Genomic DNA, 20837 nt, shown 5'->3' with positions numbered 1-20837 from the left:
TGTCCAATCATATTTGTTGAACAAGAAAACCCACAACTAATATCTGTGTGTGTGTGTGTGTGTTACAACATCTTTGTCTGTCTCTCACAATGATGATGATGCTGATGGTCTCCCGGCCGGTGTGCAGCATTGCCCAGCAGACCTTGAGCTATGTGTGATGTCTGGGCTCCAGGCAGACAGCCAGAGTGGGCCCTTTGTGCCCAGTCTGCCCCAGTGCCTGCACACATCATCCACATCCATGCTCACGGTCAGCTGCTGACCCCAACACCACCCTTCCCAGAAACCCCCAGAACTGTACAGATATCAAGACCATCTGCAGAACTTTAGAATCCTATGTAGTACTCTGGAACTCTAGGAACCTATTTTGAACAGTTTTAGAACCGTCCATTTCCCCCCCCGACTGTCCACAACTTTAGAAGTAGGTTTAGAAATCGAGATTGTTCTGATTGTTCCGAATTGTAGAAATTCCAGAGCCACTAGAACATCCTTAGACCTTAAGGATATTGTTTTGACATCTAGAACACCGACAACAAGTGTAGCGGTTCTCGGAGTGCGTCTCTGTGCTGACGACATACTCAGATTTGCGTTCACAGGTCTGGGATGACTCCTGGATCTTGTTCTCCAAGTCCTGCATGAGTTCCTCCTTGATGCGCAGGCTTTGCTGGGTCTGAGCCAGCTCCTCTGAGGTGCACTTTAGCCTGAGGGCAGAGGTCAGGGGTCAGACAGCCATTCTTAATAGCTACTAAGCATTGCCATCATGAGCAGTGTTTCCCACAGATTAGAAAGCAATTAGTGGCGGGGGAGGGGGGAGAGGGTCAAAATAATTCCTTTGTTAATAATTTGTTACACAGAACTTTTGTTTATTTAATTTTTTATGTATTTTCGTATGTATATATTATGTTGGATGCTGTCCTCCTCTCCTACTCTTTCTTCAATGCCTGACAAATCTCTCTCTTTCTCTCCCTGACCCTGTCTTTCTCCTTGAGCAGCACTGGTTGAAGCCTGAAAATATTGTAAACAATTTCTGCATATATGCATGTAGCAACGCTAGTGCTAAATAACTATTTAGCTGGTCGGCTCCATGACTCCGGTTAGCAGATTAAGACATGTTCGTAGGTTCCTCGCAAAAAATAATCTAAACTTTCCTAGACTTTTGGCTACGGTACTAATGCTGAAGGCTCGCTGATATCGCATAGCACAGTTGCTAACGTGTGCTGACGTTGTGATGTTATGACTGTGTGTGTGTGTGTGAGAGACGCGTGAGTGACAGAGAGACGGACGGAGAGCAGGAAAAGGAAATGCAGCTGAACGAATACGCTGCGTGTTTTAAATAGCGTTAAAACAATCTTTATAACGAAATGCAATATGTGGCGGCCGGTGTTAATTCTGTGGCGCACCGCCACAAATGAGTCTATGCGTGGGAAACACTGATAAGATGCTAAACTGTTTTGTCCCCACCGCCCCCCAAAAAAGCCTTCTGTATACAAATACTAAGCTACGACATGCAGTCCGTCGAGCCCAGCTAGTGTCACTCTAGACTCACATGGCTTGTAAACTGTCTGCAGTCAGATTGTTCCACAAGATCTCGTTGGGTTGAAGATTCTCTGTTTCCTCCAGCAGGGAAACGTCAAACTCTACGTTGGGCTCTTTGGTGGTTTCTGGAGACCTGGGAGATTACAGATCCAGTTGATCTTTTGTGTGTGATATGACCATAGCAACCCAACCCTCCTGAGACTGAGCCCACAACTCAAAACAACATCTTAAGGACAGTTTGGGATTCCGACTCACTTGTAGATCTCGATGAAGTGCTCGTATTCGGACACGGGGTCGATCTGGTCGATGGAGGTGTGGATCTCCTTGTGAACCTTCACGATCTCGTCTGTCAACAGGCTGGTGATCTCACAGTACTCCTCCAGGATCCCCTTCCTGACATGAGGAAGAACAAACATCCATGCGAACCATCGATCAAAAGAAAAGAAAAAGGCTCATCGATGAAACCTCTCAAGGAGGGAGCGCAGAGACGACAGGGATGGAAACCAGCCGGGACGGAACCCCAGGTCCTTGCTCGACTCGGAGGGTTGCGAAAGATTTCTCCGAGTTGAACGGCTCCGCTCCGTGTGAACGCATGGCGACCCGGAGCCTCTCCTACTGACATCTGCCTCGTCTTAGACGGCCGTGATTAAAAACTCAGCTTAGGCGGCACAGCATTCAGGGAAGAAAAAGAAAAAAAAGGGTGCCGCATACCAATAATCCCACAACAGCTATGAAGTTATGGGATTAGACCTTACGCGGGATTTAATCACAAGGCAACCGGAACATTAGATTGTGCGGGGGGACAAAGGAGGAGGGGGGGGGGGGATTTCAGATTTGCGTAGGCCGCAGCGTGTTGACATTGTACGACACATGCGGGGTGTGACACAAATCGGGCCCCCTTGATAAACGACCTACTTGCATCCTCACGCGATGCGAGGCAGATGCGTAACGCGCGCGAGCGGGTCAACGCGCGCGCACATGCCCCCCACGCCGCCCCCCACGCCGCCCGTTCCTCAGTCGTGACACACTCACAGGGCGCTGATCATCTCTTCCTGCATCTTCTGCAGGGAGTCCAGCAGCAGAGGCAGCGCCGTGTCGTGGTAGTGCGCCTGGTGCAGCTGGGCGCTCCGCACCGCCAGCACGTACTGGTTGTGCAGGTTGTGGAGCTTCATGGTGGCCTTGTCGTAGCGCTCCCTGGCCTTCTCTGGCTCCTTGCCTGGAAGGACACACACACACACACACACAGAGTGCATTCGTGACCATCATCGTTTCCGCTGGTTCCACCTGTATTTAAGGGCAGGTGGCGAGGCAGGCCCAGAGACACCATTGTCTCTTTTTCCAAAAGGAGATCCCCAGGAAAGTCCTCCTCACCTTTGACCATGGCTTCCTTGTACTTCTCTTTGGCGCTGTGGGCGTCCTTGGTCAGCTGTCTGTACGTGCCTTTCAGCTTCTCCAGGTCGCTCTTCGTCACCTGGGAGGGACGACAGCGAGAAGCGCCGCGTCACCACGGGGGTCAGACGCGAGACAAACCCAGGAGCCCTCACGGCCCACAGAGAGCAGGAACCAACACACAGACCTAAGTGGAGTGTCCCCTCATGTCAACTTTACATGAACCTAGTTTGCCCTCTCAAGTCTTACCACACAGGCAAGTGTGAAGTCTCCGAATGACTCATCTTAGGACGCACGCGTCACACTGCGCAGTGTGAAAAGTAAGTCCAAACGAGTCAACAAGTGAATGACTTAGAAAGGAATGCAGCTAGCAGGAAACTAAAATGGTTAAGGAAATGGTGAGTGAGAAAAGAGTGGTGATTACAGCGCACGAGAGAATGTATAAGTCTATTACGCTTCCACATCATTAATACCACACTAATCCCACCAACACCCTCACCACCCTCACCACCCCCACCACCCTCACCCCCTCTAGTTACCACACTAGTATGTGAGTTAGATGGCGAGTTCAGTTTGCGTGTGTCTGAGAGGACGTGCTCGTTCACCTTGTTCAGGTCCGACTCTATCTGGTGGTGGATGCCCTGGTAGCTCTTCTTCACCTGCTGCTTGTCCTTGATCATCATGGTGAGGCGGTGCAGCGGGCCGGAGTTCAGCTCCTCGGCGTGGGACTTCATAATCTTGCTGAGCAGCTCTGTCTGCTGGACCATGTGGGCCCATGACTGGAGGAGGGGGGGGGGGGGGGGGGCATAGTGGAGCAACAAGGAGGAGAGAATATGAGGAGAAATGGGGAAGGAGGAAAAGAGAGTCATTCTCTCGTCCCATACCGCCGTGGCGTGACAATTGCGTTCGCCCCCCCCTTCGCTGGGCCCCACCTTGGAGACGTTGCTGATGTAGTCCACCTGGGAGGAGTTGTCGTGTTTCTCCACCTGCTGGCTGATGTTGAGCAGTAGCGAGGCGTACTCCTTGTCGCTCTTCACCCGCAGGGTCATGAAGCGCTTCACGCTCTCCAGAAGCTTCAGCTCCCAGTCCTGCAGCTTCAGCAGGCCCTCGTGGGAGTCGCACAGGTCCCGGCCAAACCCCATCGTCTTCTCACAGGCACGCAGGGGGGGGGCAGTGTCGCACAAACTAGCCGCCGTGACGGTGGGGGGGGGGAACTGGTGGTGGCGGGAGCTCACGTTTGCATGGTTCCTACGGCCACGGCATGGGAGAAGGAGGAGAAGGAGGAGAGTGAGAGGAGTGCGTTGGCGTGACGCAGCGGAAGGGGTCCTGAACTCGTGTGCCATACATGTCAGTGTATGGCAGTGTATGTGTGAGAGAGAGAGAGAGAGAGAGAGAGAGAGAGAGAGAGAGAGAGAGAGAGAGAGAGAGAGAGAGATAGAGAGAGAGAGAGAGAGAGAAAGTATGGACTAAGATAGAGAGAGAGACACAGAGAGAGAGAGAGAGAGAGAGAGAAAGCTTTCTCGGTGTCTAAATGTGTTTCATACAGTATAAAAATTGTGACGAGACTGTCTATATATGGCATTTAGAGAGGCAACGGTGGCGGATTCATACGCATGTCAAATTAAGAGCATTAAAACCCATTCTAAATGGTAATTATAACTATAAAACCTGGCCACGACGCCATGCCAATGGCAGGTGAAGCAGCCTCAGAGATGAGACCAGAAGGTCTTACCTGTGTAATATCCTGTCCAGGAGGGCATCTGGGCTCATATATCAGACGAACAAAGCTTTGTTAAAAAAACAAAACAAAAAAGGACCAGATTGTAAGCACTCAGACTACAAAGGATTGTTTAATCGCACTACCTCTCCATTAGAAATGTAATCCGCCTTAATCGCAGGGAAGAGGGAGGGGGGGGGGGGGGGAAAGCTCATTATGTCCAGGTCTGGTGCCTTCTGTTCCACTGTCTGACACAAAGTACAGGACAAGAGACAGGGGGAAAACATCCTCATTCCTAAAATACCGAGGTGCAAAGAAGGTGAGGCCAACTTTTGAAAATGACATTGGAGGAGAAAAGGAAACTGCATCAAGCAGAGAGGATACCGACACCTGAAGAGCCTATCTGGTGTGTGTATAGTCAACTGTTGAAGTCGCTGAGGGTCGTTGTGTCTTAAAACTGACTAAGAGGATGAATGATGTTCGGAGAGTTGCTTCTGAAAATGACTCACACGATACAGCTGAGCTGTACGGAACCAAAAGGTAGCAACAGAGGCGTGTGGTTAAGTTATCAGCTCACAAGAAAAAAAAAGAAACAAAAACACTTGTTCCACATAGTTGGCAGAATGATAAGAGCCCTGACGGAGGAATTCCACCAGGCTGTCTTACCACCCACGAGAACCAAGACGGCCGTCAACACAGCACAACATAGCTCTCTGTCATGCTCAGAGAGCACCAAGACAGGGCAGCAAGCAGTAGCAGGCATGCACTGTGTTAAGTGAGCGCCTCGTTTAAGACAGTACCAACTAGCATAACAATGTGCCTGTAATAAAGAACATTCCACAAAACTTGACCGGGTACATGTCCCTAGTCACTCAGGCCAACAAAGGCCTTCTACAAAGAACATGCTAGAACATTCTATAACCTACCTGGAGGATATGAATCCCTTTGTGGCAAACTGATCAGCTGACAGAGAATTCCCAGTGATAATTCAGCTCCAACTACTGAAGCTACCGGGATCCAATGAGAGCACAGAGGAGCCAGGGACGATAGCAGTTAAAGGCAGTCACATTCACACTAACTACTAGCTAACAACTAACACCCCTTGTGGCACCTGAGTTCTAAATGAGCATGAAACCACATGTGTTCAGTCTAGCGTCTAGCCCTCCTCCCTATCTATGAGAGACTGAAACAACAGAGAACATCTTGTCATATCGGCCGTGTTTTGAAACCAATTCACCACCTGAGAGATATCCCCACCCATGATTTGTGCTCTAGGTTCACAAGGCTCTGTACAGGCCAGAACCTGGGCTACTTGGCTTAATAGGCCTATATGAATGAGCAAAACTAAGTGACACATGTTGCATAGAAACTGTGCTTTAGGACAAGGAAGCTGTAAAAAGTATTTAACCCCACCCCCAATAGAAGCGGTCGAAAAAGGCCATATATTCCATCAAGAATGTCATATCAACACAGTTCCGCCACATGTCTTTTTTCTAGTAAGTCAACTTTCAAGGCCTAAGAAGCATGCTAAATGAATAAAGATGCCTCGGCAAGATTAGGGAGGTGCTGTGACAATTCAGAGAATGTCAATCTCAACCCATAAGCCTCTCAAACCACACATAAACCACAGTTAAAGTAACTGGCAATGGCCTATTTCCAATTACAGCGTGAAAGCATGGCCTAGCATAAATATTACTTCTTTTTTTTCATGATCGGAGACCTGATGCAGCCCAGTATAAGCTATTATGTTTACAGTACAGTCATTCTTCACAGGCTTTCAGAGAGTAGGCAAAGAGCCATAATACAGTCAAGTGATGGTCCGATTATCCCCCAGCCCCCCTCCCCACACACACACACCTTTCCAAGCAAGTCAAAAACCGTGTTCTGTGGTTGCAAGTGTGACTATACATGGACCAGTTTCTCTTTCTTTCGTTTGACTTTTCTCTACCTCCCTGATATGTCCTGTGCTCGTCAGCGGGCTACAATCCTCTCCCACCACCACCAACAACAGAAGCAGCAGTAGCAGAAGAATGAGGGTGGCAGAGGAGTGGCCGTGGGAGACTTGGTTCAACAAGGATTTGCTGTGTGCTTCATTACAAAACCGTGGGGGGACTTGATACTTGCTAAGCAATGTCCAACTGCTCTCGACTGTGGCATGAAAGGTCATGAACTACTAGGCTGGCAGACAAATCATGTATGTTAGGCACTTCACAATCGTTACTTTAGGTAAACGGCAATGTGTCAGGTTTAAAGGCAAACTAATAAGAGAGAGAGACAGAGAGAGAGACAGAGAGAGATACAGGGAGACACACAGAGAGAGACACAGAGAGAAAGACAGAGAGAACAGTGTAATTACAAGCGTAGTGACATCGCAAACTATCTTGTTCGTTGTCCCCCCCTTGCATGCCTCTCACTTAGCTCTATTGTTTTTAGTATAGGACTGTGATTGGTCTGCTGTTATGTTCCATCATCTTAACGGCAATTAACTTCGATTTTCTGGAACTATACGTGCTTAAAGCACTTGAGAGAAGACGAGGTTGTTATCACAGACGTTTACTGCTTTCAACAAACTTTTGTCACAAATGTTCATGGCATAGTACAGTTAGTAACTACACTGGTCAATAATTAGCTAGTTCGGCCTAACCATTCCAAATAAAAAGTAAAGTGTCACTGAACGTGAATAAAGTGAAATTCTAACAGTAAATAAAGTTATAACTGGACTCATAACCAGGCCTATTGCCTGTGTGTGCAGCGTATCCATGAAGAACTTCTGACAAACTATTACCGACACGGGACAGCGACATTTCTCAAATGTCAAATATTGGCAAGTACATTAGCTAATATGAAATATTATCCAATGCTTCTGTGTGCGGCTAAGCTAAGCTAGCGAGGCTAGCCACATTGACATCGCTAGACTATGTCAGTAAATGGAAAACATGAATATGTCAACAATTGAATTCTGCTTATCAAATATTACATGCATTTTAAGCGCCCAACGAAAATATTAGCGCTAATAAACGATATAGCTGGGTAATCAGATAGAATAAGTAGCTATTCCTGCTAATGTCGGGAGGCTCAACGTTTTTTTTCCAGAAAAAAAATCTTAAGCAGTTGCAGGAAAGTGTTTTGTTCCCTAACAAATACTAATTCGAGCTGTTGGTCGCTTTCAAATGGAAGCTTTCTACAATCAGTGACATGTTGCACTCACTTTCTTATGATTGTTTATTGTCTCTTCGAGTATTTCTCCGTGTTTCCTGAATCCTTGGTAGTCCTCTTTTCTTTAGCTTTGCTCGGTTGCCGGAGTTGGGGATTCGGGAGGGGTTTCCGCTCAGGCTCTGGCTCTCTTGCCGTGTGTGTGTGTGTGCGTGTGTTTGTGTGTGTGTGTGTGTGTGTGTGTGTGTGTGTGTGTGTGTGTGTGTGTGTGTTTGTGTGTGTGTGTGTGTGTGTGTGAGAGAGAGAGAGAGAGAGAGAGAGAGAGAGAGAGAGAGAGAGAGAGAGAGAGAGAGAGAGAGAGAGAGAGAGAGAGAGAGAGAGAGAACACGATAAAAAAATGTAGGGGGGGAGCTGGTATCAAAAGGATTCCATTTGTGGATAGCCTATGTTTAGATTGAGGTTGAAAAGGTTCTTATGGTGTCATCTGTTTTAAATCTCAGTTGAGTATTAGTATAGGCTACGACCTACGGTCAGTTGGACACTTTGTTCTAGAGCAAAAGTTACCTAATTTATCAATTCAAGAGAAAAATCTACATCGTCAACATAGCGCTTAGGTTAAATGTAAGCAAACGTATCTTCACAGTTAGGCTACTCGTTTTATATTTGTATGTAGGCTATTTGATTTAACACTCCTGTTGTGTTTTTCTAAAATAAAGTTGTGAATTTAATCAGATTGGCATAGCGTTCCATAACTTTGTCCACATGGCATCTGAACGCGCAAAATACATTTTGATAATTTGTATTCTGTTTTGAGTGTTTTTGTTGGGGATGTCGTTTGGAGGCAACGGCACAACAGATACAAAATTACCGGTCAGGACTCCGTATGCCTGCGCCTTGTCCATTAATTGAAGGCTATCTAGCGGGACAAGTTATACCTTATTTGTCAGCATGAGAATCAGAATCAGAAAGGGATTTATTCACCATGAAAGTTTGCACAGACAAGGAATTTGCTTTGGCAGGAAGGTGCATACAATAAACATATAGGAATCGGAATCTCAAATTTAAATATATGGTCTAACTATACTATATATGGTCTAACTATACTGTTAGTATAGAAACACAAGGTGTTGCGCGAGAGCGTGTAAAATGTTTCGCGTGAGTCTCAAGACGAATGCCAGAGACTTGAGAGACTTGACTCAATTCAAAGCTGAAATGCTCTCTGTCTCTCTATTCGCTATCTTACAACTGTTTTCTGGTGGGGTAATTGAAATAATGGGTCTTTAAGCCATACTCACCACCGTTATTTGGAGATTTTGGGACGCAAGCACACATAACAGAATTGCTATCTGATAATGGAATACACAGCTGGGACACATCGGTTCACAAAACAAGTGTACCCAACCAATTTTCCCAATCACATGGTGTGAGCCTGACATCGACGTGACGCGCTGTCAGCTGACTGCAGTAAATTCCTCGACCTTCGCTGCAAACACAACATCATCTGTTAAAACCAGCTATTTTTTCCTCTTTACTGACATATTTTAACGAACCTAATAATGGCGAGTCAGTCCCAGGGAATTCAACAGCTCTTGCAAGCAGAAAAACGTGCTGCGGAAAAGGTGGCCGAAGCTCGCAAACGTAAGTTGAAACTAGCTGTCAGTGAATGGCTAACGACAAGCAGCAGTTAGCTGGCCGGCTACAGTCTGTAGTAGTAGTCTAGCAATTAGCTTCAGCTAGCTTGTAGAGGAGTAGAGAGAGGCCGCTGGGCCTCACTGACTGTATCTTGAAACGTCAGTCTGCCATACTAAATTGTAATTTAGTAATACTTGATCATCTTCTATTTAAAGTTGTATTGAATCTGTCCCAATATTTGGCAGTGAGGAAGGACATCTTCGGTATTATCCACTTGATCGATCTTAGCTATAATAACTACCTAAAATAGCATAGAGCTATGACTGACTGTTAGCTACATTTTGTAATTTAATATGAATATTTCCACATTTTGCTAACGAAGGTAACGCAAAATTAGACAATGCCAAAGGCTTAAAATATCTGGAATCTGGCGTAGTCGTGTTAGTTTGGCCTCCATTACCACTCATCACTCAGAATCCACTCTGGGTTCTATCTTGCAATTATCTGTGTTGTGTCAAAACAAATAATAGACGGCAGTGCCTCACAATGGTAGAAATTAATACATTTAAGGTAAACATGCTAGTCGGTTTTTCACTTTTCCATAATGCATTTTTTTTCTACAGTAACATGACATTGAGTCACTTTACAAAAAACAAGTTCCTTATTTCTTTCCTACCCCCATGTCTTTCAACGTTGCAAACTAGTCTAGTATAGCTAGTATGTATCTTCCTCACTTCCCTTTTTATTTCCTATCAAATAAGTGGTTTTTGATTAGATGTCAGGTGTTGACATCTGTTAACAAAAATCATCCCCATTGTGACATGTTGTGCACAGCCATAAAAAGGGCTGTTCAAGTGCACTTAGTAAACTTAGTCAGGAAACAAATAATGTAATTGTTTTTTTGCATGCCCTAATGACCACAAACTATTCAGCGCACTCATGTTTTTCATGTTCCCTGACTGCATTGTGTCCATGTATGTTTTTTTTTTTATCAGGCAAGAATCGCCGTCTGAAGCAGGCGAAGGAAGAGGCTCAGGCTGAGATTGAGCAGTATCGCCTGCAGAGGGAGAAGGAGTTCAAGACCAAGGAGGCAGCGGTGAGTCATTGCACTGAGTCATTACATTTGTAAAAGGAGCTTAGGACAGGGTATAACAATGCTTATATTGCATCCACATTCATACTGCGCATTTGAAGGGGCTGTGATAAATTATAATCAATTAATTAACATCTTACAAGGTGACTAACCTCCCTCTGCATCATCTTGCACTCTGATAGGCTCTTGGTTCCCATGGTAACTCGGCTGTGGAGGTGGACAAAGAGACCGTGGATAAGATGGCTTGCATCCAGAGTAGCTACCAGCAAAACAGGGAGGCTGTACTGGGCAACCTGCTGAAGATGGTGTGTGAAATCAAGCCAGAGATCCATGCCAACTACCGTTTCGCTGGATAGACTCCCCCCCCCCTCCTCCTCCTCCTCCCCCCCCCCCCCCCCCCCCCCCCTCCCGCTACTTTCGTTTATCATTAAACCCTTAAACTAAGGAAAAACTGAACTGAGGCAGACACACCTTGCACCGGATCACAATGTCCATACGCACCATAGTATGTTATATGATAATCTACCTTCACATTCCTCCATTTGATCTTGTCTCTCTAGTATTGATAAATCCACTTTCATCAACACTATTGTTATAATCTGTATATTATATGTTGAGATAGTGACACCCACAGTTCAGTCAGACAGATGTCAAGAATATGGTATGATTCAAGTAAAGAATATAGTATGATTGTTTCAGCTTGTTTCAACACATTCAATGGTGATAGTTTAGTTTTGGATACGGTGCAGTGTCTTTGTCTCTGTAGTTCATTCTTATTGGCTGGCAGAATCATTAAGACCATTTTTGTGAAAGTTAAAGTGTGTGTTTGTGACTGTGCGTGTGGGTCTTGCTATGCAATGTGATGTTTATTTACATCTGATGCACATGTCTTTGTTGTTATATTTGTGGAGACAGAAACACAGTAGTTCCCATTTACCTGCTGTCCATTTGTTTTCCCTCTCCATCCTGTGGCTGTATGGTCTTGTATGAATAGGGAACATTCACAAATTGAAACAAGATACTGGAATTAAATGTTTTGGTGGAAAGCAACACCTTCTGTGTAGTTTGTGTGCATTAAGAATATTTCTAATTCTAAAATTCCATATGTCTAGGTATTACCTCTCAAAACAAATGACTGCATTGTTTGTTATTGTTACATTCTATGAACTTGACATGTGGATGCGATGATGCAGATACATAATTATTAATGTTTGGACATAATTACACACAAAACAAAGTATAGGGGAGTAGGTCTATACTAAATATCGAATACATTGTGAGTCGTTGTTTATCACTAGAATCAGTTATATTAAAATATGTTCATGTTCATCATGTTCTTTCGATTTTGGGAAGTTGTAGATGCCCATGTGGCGGCGGAAATTATGATACAAAATGGGGTATTCACACCAACAGCGGCGCGGCGCGTTGAGGCGTCGAGTTGAAATACATTCTCAATGAAAATCGGAATTTGGAGGAGGAGCCGAGAAGCGTCAAGGGGAGACGAGCGTCTCTGATTGGCCGCGGTGTTTTACGTCTACTTAAACGTCAGAGTAAAGGGAAAACGCCAGCTCACTTAGACCCTTGTCGGCTTTCAGTCGGTAGATATTTGAATCTTAAAAGTTTTCTTTAGCATATTGTTGATGATTGTTAGATAGCGAGATATCGATATCAACGAAAAATCAAGAACCTTATTTGCTAAATGTTGTGAGGTAAGCATGCTTCTGCATATCTGGAGCCTTCCTCCATCGCTCACTCTGTCTTTGACCTCTGAAGCCAGCTTTACGAGACTGTACAAGATAGCCGAGCTAGCTAGCAGCTTTGAAATACTCTTCCATAACTGTAACTCGTGTAGTTCAGCACATGACCCTTCATCCCACTTATAAAGTATCTTAGTTTTGACCGTCAGAAGCAGGATTGAAGCTGCTTCAATTCTTGATTGAAGGAAAGAGGAAAAGGAAAATAGTTGGGTTCAAAAATCAGTTTTGGTTGCATCCATCTCACGAAATTCTAGACACGGACACTGGTACTCTATAAACCTACTAGCCCAACTTCGATGTTGCATCATTTTGGGACACTTGGTCTGACTGTTACCAATATCAGGGAACCAAACAAGGTCATCACGACATATCCCATTGTTAATGTGTGATATGAAAGAAAGGAATGTCTGAGTGGGTATGAGGAACAGGGCTCTTTTGTTTGATGAGGCGCAGGGTTGGGGTGACAATATCCAAACCGGGTCAGACTGTTGTCGGCCTGGCTTTTATCGTTAGTTGGCCCCCTGCCTCTTGCCGCTATGCTACGTGACTGGACCTTGTGTTTCTTTGGAAAGCGGCCCTCGGAGTAGGATTAATAACGGACAAACACAAAATTAGATAGGTGAGGCATAGTAACGTTTTCCTGGAACTGAAATGGTTGTTAAGTCTCAATAAGGTCTTATTTAGTAGGCTAGGTGCTGCCAGTTTAGGTCATTCATGTCAAAGTTGATAATGTATCTCGATGTTGGTGAACTTGTCTGATAAGAACAACAATCTGTAGATAAGTTAAGGTTTTGTAAGTTATCGGGTCAAGGACAGGTTGGGGACGGTTTTTACCATTTAATGATTCAAGTATTTAGTGAACTCGTATCACGGGAAAGCAATGGTTTTACTTTGACTTATGTCCCCTCATGGGTTGTCGTTTCATTCAACTTAATTTTGGGATAATACTGAAAAAACTAAGATCAAAAGCTCTTGACTCACCACGCTCAAACACACAATTTACTGATGTAATTCACTCTAAAGTCTATTGAGTGAATGGTTGTTTACCTTCTAGACTAGACAACCTTGTACATAGTCATGTTTGTCTTGTTTGAGCAATACTGGAATGTTTTTCTAGTTTATTGTGTTTAGCGCATTTTCCGCTATTCTGCAACTTTGAACTGCTGTTCTGATACTTTCACCGCTGACTCCTTCATCTTGATGTTTGGCAGTTCCTATCATTAGTGAGAATACAGTATCATTAGGCCATTGATGTAGTACTACATTTGATGAAATAATCCAGTATGTAACATTTTTATCCCAACGTCACGTATATGCCACATCATCCTCAGTCTTGGAGGTTAGGTGGATGAGGATTTCCAGTAACTTAAAAGGTGTCCAACAAGTTGGACTAAAGGTCAGGTCAAAGCGACATGACAGAAAAGTGATGTCTTCATGGGTTGTCTGCTTGGCACATTGCAATCTGTCTACATCTAGCCCTCAAGGATCAACTTTTATCTGTGGCTTAAAGGTCTTCTTGTTAAAATGCCATAAACAACCATACTAATTAACAGCTACCTGGATAGATGCAGGCATAGGAAATAAGTTAGCAAGGCTACTAATTGTCTCATAAAATATTATATAGTTTTGGATATAGATTTGGCTTTTGATATCATTATGATTTGCAGAATTTAATGTTATTGTTATGTTTTATTTGCGTAGATAGCCTTGGTCTGGTCATAGGACAGGTTTTCCCAAAGGACAAGCATGTTAGAGATCAGTCTTATGGGGAAAGAAAGTTAAGAGGAAGCGACGAATGAGATTCAATGTACCTTCTCAGCGGGCCAGTTGCCGAGGCCTGTGATTGGCCTGATCCTCTGAGGAAATGGGAGATTGGTCACATGAGAAGCAAGTCATAAGAGGGCAGCTTAGTGCACTGGTGTGATCACACATCCATGTTCCCACTGGCGTCTAGCAGGGTGAGCACTCTTCCACACTTAGAAACATAGGCTCCACACATCTGCATGAACAGACACACACAGTTGCACCACTAAACATTGACAAGTACTTTGTTGTTGCACTGTGACTGAGCCTGTGAACCCACTGAAACATTCCGGTAAGTTTAGATTATTTTCTATTGACTATAGAATATGGATACGATAAACTCTGTTGCCATAGCCTGGATAACATGTACCTCCGTAGTTACAAACATGTTGTCAGATCCATCCCAGTTCTTTTAATGTGGTTGAGGTTAAGGGTGTTGATGATAAAAAAATTCAGCTGTAGTTAACTGTTCATCAGCATTGATCGGCAGTGTGTTTCAACTAAATTCAGCTGTAGTTAACTGTTCATCAGCATTGATCGGCAGTGTGTTTCAACTATATCCTCTCATGATGATTCAGTTCAACTTTCAGTTCTACTTTGAACTTGGTGTTCTATGTTTTTCAACATGGTGTTGCAAGTTTAGTTTTAGTCATGCATTTTACTGTGTCAAATACAAACCACGTCTATAGAATTCTGTTCACTGGTGTGGTATGGTTGTGCAGGACTTGCCGCGGTACTGTAGAAGATCTGAGTCTTCGGGTTTATTATTGTAGCGGACGTACAGGAACATTTCACAATGGCTTCCGAATCTCCTGTGTAGATTGCGGTGGCAAGAAGCATTGAAGCCCTGTGAAGTCTCACAAACCCCTGAAGCCAGCTCGTACCGCACAGTAGACCAAGGACCTGCTGTCTCAACGTTCCGAGTTCACGGGGGACGTTGGGCTTGCCTCGTTTATTTATTCTCCCGAGGCGGGGGGGATTGTTGTGTTGGACTTGTTCACACACAGGACGGCCATTTGCGCCCTCGTCCATTGGTTGTGTGAGGTCATCTGTTTCAACCTGGTTCATTTGGGGGAGAGTTCAATTCAGCTTGGTGTTGACCTTGACATGTCCTGCTGGAGGGTAGCTTCTTATTGTGTCACCTTATCTGTGTGACAGCCCATGGATACTCTGTCAGGACAGTGAGTACAAAACAGAGCTACAGTAATGTGATTTTGGGGTCTGTTAATAATGGCTAATCTCCATCTGTCTAGTCTGTTTACTGTCTCTGTTGATGTGATCACAGCCTCTGGGGTTTCCTGGTCTTTACGAGAGAAGGTCAGACTATAAGTGATTGACACTGATGTTTTAAAGTAGGCAATGATTAGATTATGAATGCCATTCAGTACACCCATTGCCTGAGGAGGCTTGACCATTTGATTAGTTGGGGGGGGGGGGGGGGGGGGGGGGGGGGGGCTCCTGGTAAACATGGAGTGGCCAATTCCAGTTCTTCTAGTTGATTTCTCTGTCTGAAGCAGCGGCTAAAGGGGATGTCAATGCCACCCCTGGCGACAGGGCACCTCCAGCGTGATGAGCTCCAGATGACGTAAGCAGGCTTCTTTCTTGTAGGCTTCTTGTGGCCTGACCGCCCTTTCTAGAGAAACGGAAGGGAAGTGGTCTGAATGGTGAGTGCAGGGATCAGCCCGGGTCCGGTCTCACTTCCAGATCAGATGTGAAAGTAGACACGCTGTTTGAGGGCTTATCTTGAGTAGACGTGGATAGTCCAAACCAGGAGAACCAGCTAACTCATTATGTTGTCAGGTGTGAAGGCAGAAACGTGAGAGGGTCTATTATCATCCCAGCCAGTCCGCACCTTCAACAGAGTTGTGAAGACTGGCTGTGCCTGTAGTCGGCTGGGCTTTCCATACCGGTGTTTGATTTGCTAGTAAATCATATAACAATAGGAAGAACGGTCAACATGTTTTAGGCCTGTGATAGAAAGGGTTTCTGTTGTCGCTTGCCAGGTCAACACTTTACTTTGGGAATATGCTGAATGTGTAGTTTATGCTCGTTGAAGTTGGAAGTTTATGCAAGATCAAAAATAAAAACAAACACCAGTATTTATATTTATATCGTCTCTGTAAATGTTATTCTTTTAATGGTAAACTGTGATATGTAACATGTAAACAGACAATTCAGATGTCTGTGTGTTCCAGTGATTTAAGTCAGCATTCCTCTTCTTATTCTACATGTTTCGTTAAGGGGTTCGTTCAGGTGAACCACCTGGCTCAACCCGTAATGCCATCTGCCTTGTAACACTTGGCACCTTTGACTTATTAGCTTGTTTAATTACAGTATTAACTTTTATAATCTGTGCTGCTGGTCTTAATCAACTAGTAGGCTGGTCTAATGCTAAATTACGGTAGATTACAGAATCTTGGGCTTGTGCTCAGACTGGCACTGCAGGAGCCACGTTGCTATGGGAAAGGTTACTCTGGTTACCTGCTACTGGGATGTCCTCCCGGGGAACCACATTGAAACTTTATTGATGATTGGGAGAATCTCTGAGTATTGTGTCTGGATTCTCTCCCGGCTCCAAAACGCACTATATCGTGTTGTGCCGTCCTGTCCCGTCCTGCCCTGAAGTCGAGATGACCTCACCAAGGCTGCAGTCATTAGTACTCATAGACTACACCTGCCAATCAAGAGTACCACAGTAACTGACTCATGGTAACTTGGTGAAAACAGGAGGTACAGTCTGAGGGTCTGGGTGTTTGTTCAGGTCAGTTGGCTTTCCTCTCTGCCTCAGAGAGCCTCTGTTGTTAATGCATTGCAATAACTAAATGCCAAACCTTGTATTTCTGGCTCCGTAACATACTGTACCTCATGCGTACATTCCAACAACAATGACAAAATCTACCTGAGATTGGCAGGTGTGACAGATTAAGCTCTGATGAAAGGTTATATGACAGCTCGGAATGTTTGTACAGATTCAAAAATAAATTCTGGTTTCCAGATCCTGGAAACAAAGTTATTTTGTTCTTTACATCTTACGGATCATGACAAAAGATGTCGGTGTTGTTCAATAGATCCCCAGTGCAGACTTAAGCTCTTCGTGTAATGCAAAATTGAGTGTATGCTCTTGGTGTCATGCAAAAGCTTTAATCCTGTTTCGTCTTCTTCCTTTACTTCCTGGGACTGCCATAGCCCTGAGCGCTGACGAGAGATAAACATGTCAGATGACCATAGCCACCACATGCACCCCGCCCCCAACACCATGCTTCCGGACACCATGGGCACCCACGACATGAACGCAGGGGGGCACAAGTGTGGAGGAGAGGGCGGCGGCCACATGATGATGGTGAGACACCAGCCACACCCTCCCTCACCCCATATTACCAAATCTCGCTCTGATGAAAGGCCTGCCGAAGTTCGAAGCTCTTGAACTGTGTTAAAGACTTAAGCTTGTGTGGGGAAAACTTGGCCCACGAATAGCAACAAGCTAGTTGTTCTCCATGAATGGATCAATCCATTCAATTGCGTAAAAATGCGTCAAACTTATGTTTTCTTCTATGTGTTTGCATGATGCCGAGCAGCAGATGACCTTCTACTTTGGCTTCACTAACGTGGAGTTGCTCTTCTCTGGACTGGTCATCAACAGCGTCGGAGGTGAGGGGCATAAAGATCAACACTTCATTCCCCAATGGGGGGGACGGGGACGGGACCCCTCTGTCACCTAACAGAGCCAAACTAACATCTCCCCCTCCTCTCTCTCTCTCTTGTCTCCTCCCCCGCCCCTCCGTTAGAGATGGTGGGGGCGTGCATCGGCGTGTTCCTCATGGCCGTGCTGTACGAGGGCCTGAAGATCGGCCGGGAGTTCCTCCTGAGGAGGAACCAGGTGAACGTGCGCTACAACTCCATGCCTGTGCCCGGAGGAGATGGAACCATGCTCATGGAAACGCACAAGACCGTGGGGTGGGTAGGACCAGTCCGCATCTCCCTGGAGCATACACACAGGAACAGAACCAGGGGGTGTGGGAAACAGACAGAGGCCAGATGGATCCAAAGCACTAGGTTGCTAGGAGGCGTTAGGCTAGTCTTATGGAAGCCAGTACAGTGCATTCTATGTGAGTAATACACAGGTTTGATGGCTTACTTGGAGCAAGGTCGGACTGCTAGGGATTGACTGAATGTGAAGTGAAGGTATAGAGTAGGAATATAACAAATTCATAGACCAGACGGAAAAACAAACCTGTAGTTTATTAGTTTTTTAAAAAGGCATCCATGTATGATTTTTAACCCCGTTCCTTCATTCCCCTCCAGGCAGCGCATGTTGAGCCTTGCCCACCTACTGCAAACGGTGCTACACATCATCCAGGTGGTGGTCAGCTACTTCCTGATGCTGGTGTTCATGACCTACAACGGGTACCTGTGCATCGCCGTGGCGGCAGGTGCCGGGGTCGGATACTTCCTGTTCAGTTGGAAGAAGGCTGTGGTGGTCGACATCACTGAACACTGTCACTAACACACTACACGCACACTACCGTTTGCCCCTGTCTGTCTCGGTCGACCCCCTTCCCCTCACACACACGCCCTTACGCAACATGCACACGAATACACACAGACATTCTTCTCACACTCAATCCCCATTGTCATCATGGCACCCCAACCTAATGTGTATAGTATTGTTGGATCTTGTACTTTTGGACAGCCCACTTTGTCATGGAGAGGCCACATGTTTTGACACTATTCGACGTGACAAAATGTGTGGCAAATGGTCTTTGTCCTTTCACTGTGATTCACGAACCGCTTTGTGAACAGAGCAAAGACTCCTTGAATTAGGGAACAGCCATTGCACCGTGATGCAATGTTATTGATCTTCCCTCCCCAGTCTCAGTCTCTACATCTTCCTCCTCAACTAGCTTCCATTCATGCACAGTCCAGGCTCTTTTGTTATTGACCAGTAATCGCCCGTCAACATGTCATTCAGCCTTACAGGTTTGGCCCGTAGGGTAATATGCTCACACACACAAACTGCATCCTTGTTCCCTTTCCTGGGCGATCATCTTTTCAGGCAGTGAGTCGTCACAAACTCCTGCCTTCCATATGACAATCTGCTGATTTCTCATACTGGTGGATTGTGGGTAGGGGAAGGTGCAGCAGCCCTGGCTGTACGACCTGAGCCTTACTAAACCCTTTGCCTTAAATGAGGGAACATGTAACACACAGGCCAACTGTAGACATGGCAACGAAGTAGGAGGTCTACTGACAAAAGTGCCAGCGTGACTTAAGATATGTTTTTCTAATGGACAAGCTATGATGATCCATGTTAAGGCCGCTCCCACACTGAGCTGTAAACCCTGTCTCCAATGTGCCTGAATTCTAATGGGAGTTTTGAAAGGTGTAAATATTTTGGTTATATAAAGACCCTCCTTAGATTGAACGGTTGGAATCCAGCCAAGATATTGCTTAGCTGTCCAATCCCAAACTCGGATCACCTCGAGTACATCGGGGTCAGGGCTCAGTGGGTGGGTTTGGGAAGTGCCAATCCTGTGTGGCATTCTGTTGATGTGTGGACCTGAAATTAGAATGTGGACCCCTCCTCCTGATTCTCTCTGCCATGCAGTGTCTAATCATGGATAGCTCCTGAAAACCCCTTCAATTATTTCTAATGGCTTTCAACTCGACCCAGCACAGTTTAGACCCACCCCCCCTCTACCTCTGGAAGGTATTTATGAAAAAGAACAAGACAATTACTGTAATTCTAGAAAGGTTCAATGTTATTTCAAATTTATAGGTGATTTAGTGTCTCTTGCATCAACAATCGTTTGATTGTTCAATGTACAATTGCAGTTCAGGCCTTTTTTTTTGTTGAGATTTTTATGTTAAATTGTTACTGGCAAAGTCTTTAATCATATTCTTTTTATTTGTTTTTTTTTTTACTAATTTATATGGACTGGAAATGGTCTAAACGGAGTAGGTGTCTGAAAATCTTGACTTAAAAAGGGTTAACTACAGCTTGAGCTCCGCAGGACTTTACTTTGATATCCTGTCATCTCGGATGCTGCTTCCCTATTGGTGCTTACATCCTAAAAACGAGTAACGGACTATGGGAAAGTAGGAAGCTGGACAAGTTTGAAATAGTGTCCTCCTTGTGACCTATCCCTGCATTAGGCCTCAAACTACAACACACACTTGATATCTTTGGGCGTCAATATGAAGAACCTAATAAAATGATGTTGCTTTTAGTACTTTTTTGTTTAGTTTACATTTATATTTTTAATTTTTGAAATGTTTATATCTGTTGCCTGAATGACATTGAGTAGTGCTGTTTTGGGGAGTTATGGGATAATGTTTTTTACCACCTGTTGCACCATTCTGGTCTTGTTTTGACAATGTGAAACAAAACATGGTGGCAGCAATTCTGGTCTTACCAGGCTTGTAAAGAACCGCTCTGGTCTGCTATACAATTGAAGCAGAGTGGCCAAACAGCAGGTAGAATGTCACAGCCACTATAGTGCAGCCATTACTTGGGTTGTTTGTGCAGTCCAAAACGCATTTCTGGATCAAAGTAACTCATTATTTACTGTTGTAATCGTCTAGAAAATATGGATAATGGTAATAAATTGTAGCATTCAAGAAAAGGTGGAGTTTGTGTGTTTATCTCCTGTCCATTATGTGATCTGTATTTCATGACAATGTATGTAACTTCCCTTTCTTGCATGTAACTGACTAGTTATTATAGGAAAGATGTAGTCCTTTTAGTAGAGATGTAGTCCTA

The 20837-nt window shown here is 44.9% G+C and overlaps 3 protein-coding genes across 6 annotated transcripts in view; 2 read left to right on the top strand and 1 right to left on the bottom strand.

Moving 5' to 3' along the window:
• The window catches only part of fer (fer (fps/fes related) tyrosine kinase), a 14146-nt gene extending 6116 nt beyond the window's left edge, over positions 1-8030 (bottom strand). The window contains exons 1-9 of the mRNA XM_047045219.1: positions 7848-8030; positions 4655-4709; positions 3855-4170; positions 3528-3701; positions 2905-3004; positions 2566-2749; positions 1789-1926; positions 1544-1666; positions 494-698 (exon numbers count right to left, since the gene is read on the bottom strand). Of these exons, the coding sequence (XP_046901175.1) occupies positions 494-698; positions 1544-1666; positions 1789-1926; positions 2566-2749; positions 2905-3004; positions 3528-3701; positions 3855-4170; positions 4655-4692 (1278 nt within the window). The 5' untranslated portion in view covers positions 4693-4709; positions 7848-8030. The remainder of the gene's footprint in view (positions 1-493; positions 699-1543; positions 1667-1788; positions 1927-2565; positions 2750-2904; positions 3005-3527; positions 3702-3854; positions 4171-4654; positions 4710-7847) is intronic.
• Positions 8031-9223: 1193 nt separating this feature from the next.
• atp6v1g1 (ATPase H+ transporting V1 subunit G1) lies at positions 9224-11567 on the top strand. The gene is made up of 3 exons (XM_047044805.1): positions 9224-9430; positions 10420-10520; positions 10700-11567. Exons 1-3 carry the CDS (start codon positions 9349-9351, stop codon positions 10871-10873), a joined length of 357 nt encoding a protein of 118 aa, XP_046900761.1. The 5' UTR covers positions 9224-9348; the 3' UTR covers positions 10874-11567.
• A 500-nt stretch (positions 11568-12067) lies between these two features.
• On the top strand, positions 12068-20700 carry slc31a1 (solute carrier family 31 member 1). 4 transcript variants are annotated; one of them, XM_047044795.1, is made up of 5 exons: positions 12068-12226; positions 17264-17414; positions 17653-17725; positions 17863-18031; positions 18380-20700. In XM_047044795.1, exons 2-5 carry the CDS (start codon positions 17289-17291, stop codon positions 18579-18581), a joined length of 570 nt encoding a protein of 189 aa, XP_046900751.1. In that variant the 5' UTR covers positions 12068-12226; positions 17264-17288; the 3' UTR covers positions 18582-20700. The 4 variants fall into 4 exon arrangements, with proteins under 4 accessions (XP_046900751.1, XP_046900748.1, XP_046900750.1 ...); XM_047044792.1 differs by having other exon boundaries at positions 17264-17417; XM_047044794.1 differs by lacking the exon at positions 12068-12226 and adding an exon at positions 12711-12893 and having other exon boundaries at positions 17264-17417.
• The last annotated feature ends 137 nt before the right edge of the window (positions 20701-20837 follow it).

The sequence above is a fragment of the Hypomesus transpacificus genome, chromosome 22, assembly GCF_021917145.1.
Source record: "Hypomesus transpacificus isolate Combined female chromosome 22, fHypTra1, whole genome shotgun sequence".
NCBI lineage: Eukaryota > Metazoa > Chordata > Actinopteri > Osmeriformes > Osmeridae > Hypomesus > Hypomesus transpacificus.
The sequence above is the reverse complement of the archived record's forward strand: the minus strand, read 5'-3'. Positions and strand labels throughout refer to the sequence as shown.

Bases quoted from the DNA above. Each gene is read 5' to 3' on its own strand.
- slc31a1 (XM_047044792.1), top strand. From the start codon at position 17,289: ATGTCAGATGACCATAGCCACCACATGCACCCCGCCCCCAACACCATG. The intron at 17,418-17,652 runs GTGAGACACCAG...GATGCCGAGCAG, and splicing joins GCGGCGGCCACATGATGATG to CAGATGACCTTCTACTTTGG. The intron at 17,726-17,862 runs GTGAGGGGCATA...CCCCTCCGTTAG, and splicing joins GGTCATCAACAGCGTCGGAG to AGATGGTGGGGGCGTGCATC.
- atp6v1g1 (XM_047044805.1), top strand. From the start codon at position 9,349: ATGGCGAGTCAGTCCCAGGGAATTCAACAGCTCTTGCAAGCAGAAAAA. The intron at 9,431-10,419 runs GTAAGTTGAAAC...TTTTTTTATCAG, and splicing joins GGTGGCCGAAGCTCGCAAAC to GCAAGAATCGCCGTCTGAAG. The intron at 10,521-10,699 runs GTGAGTCATTGC...GCACTCTGATAG, and splicing joins TCAAGACCAAGGAGGCAGCG to GCTCTTGGTTCCCATGGTAA.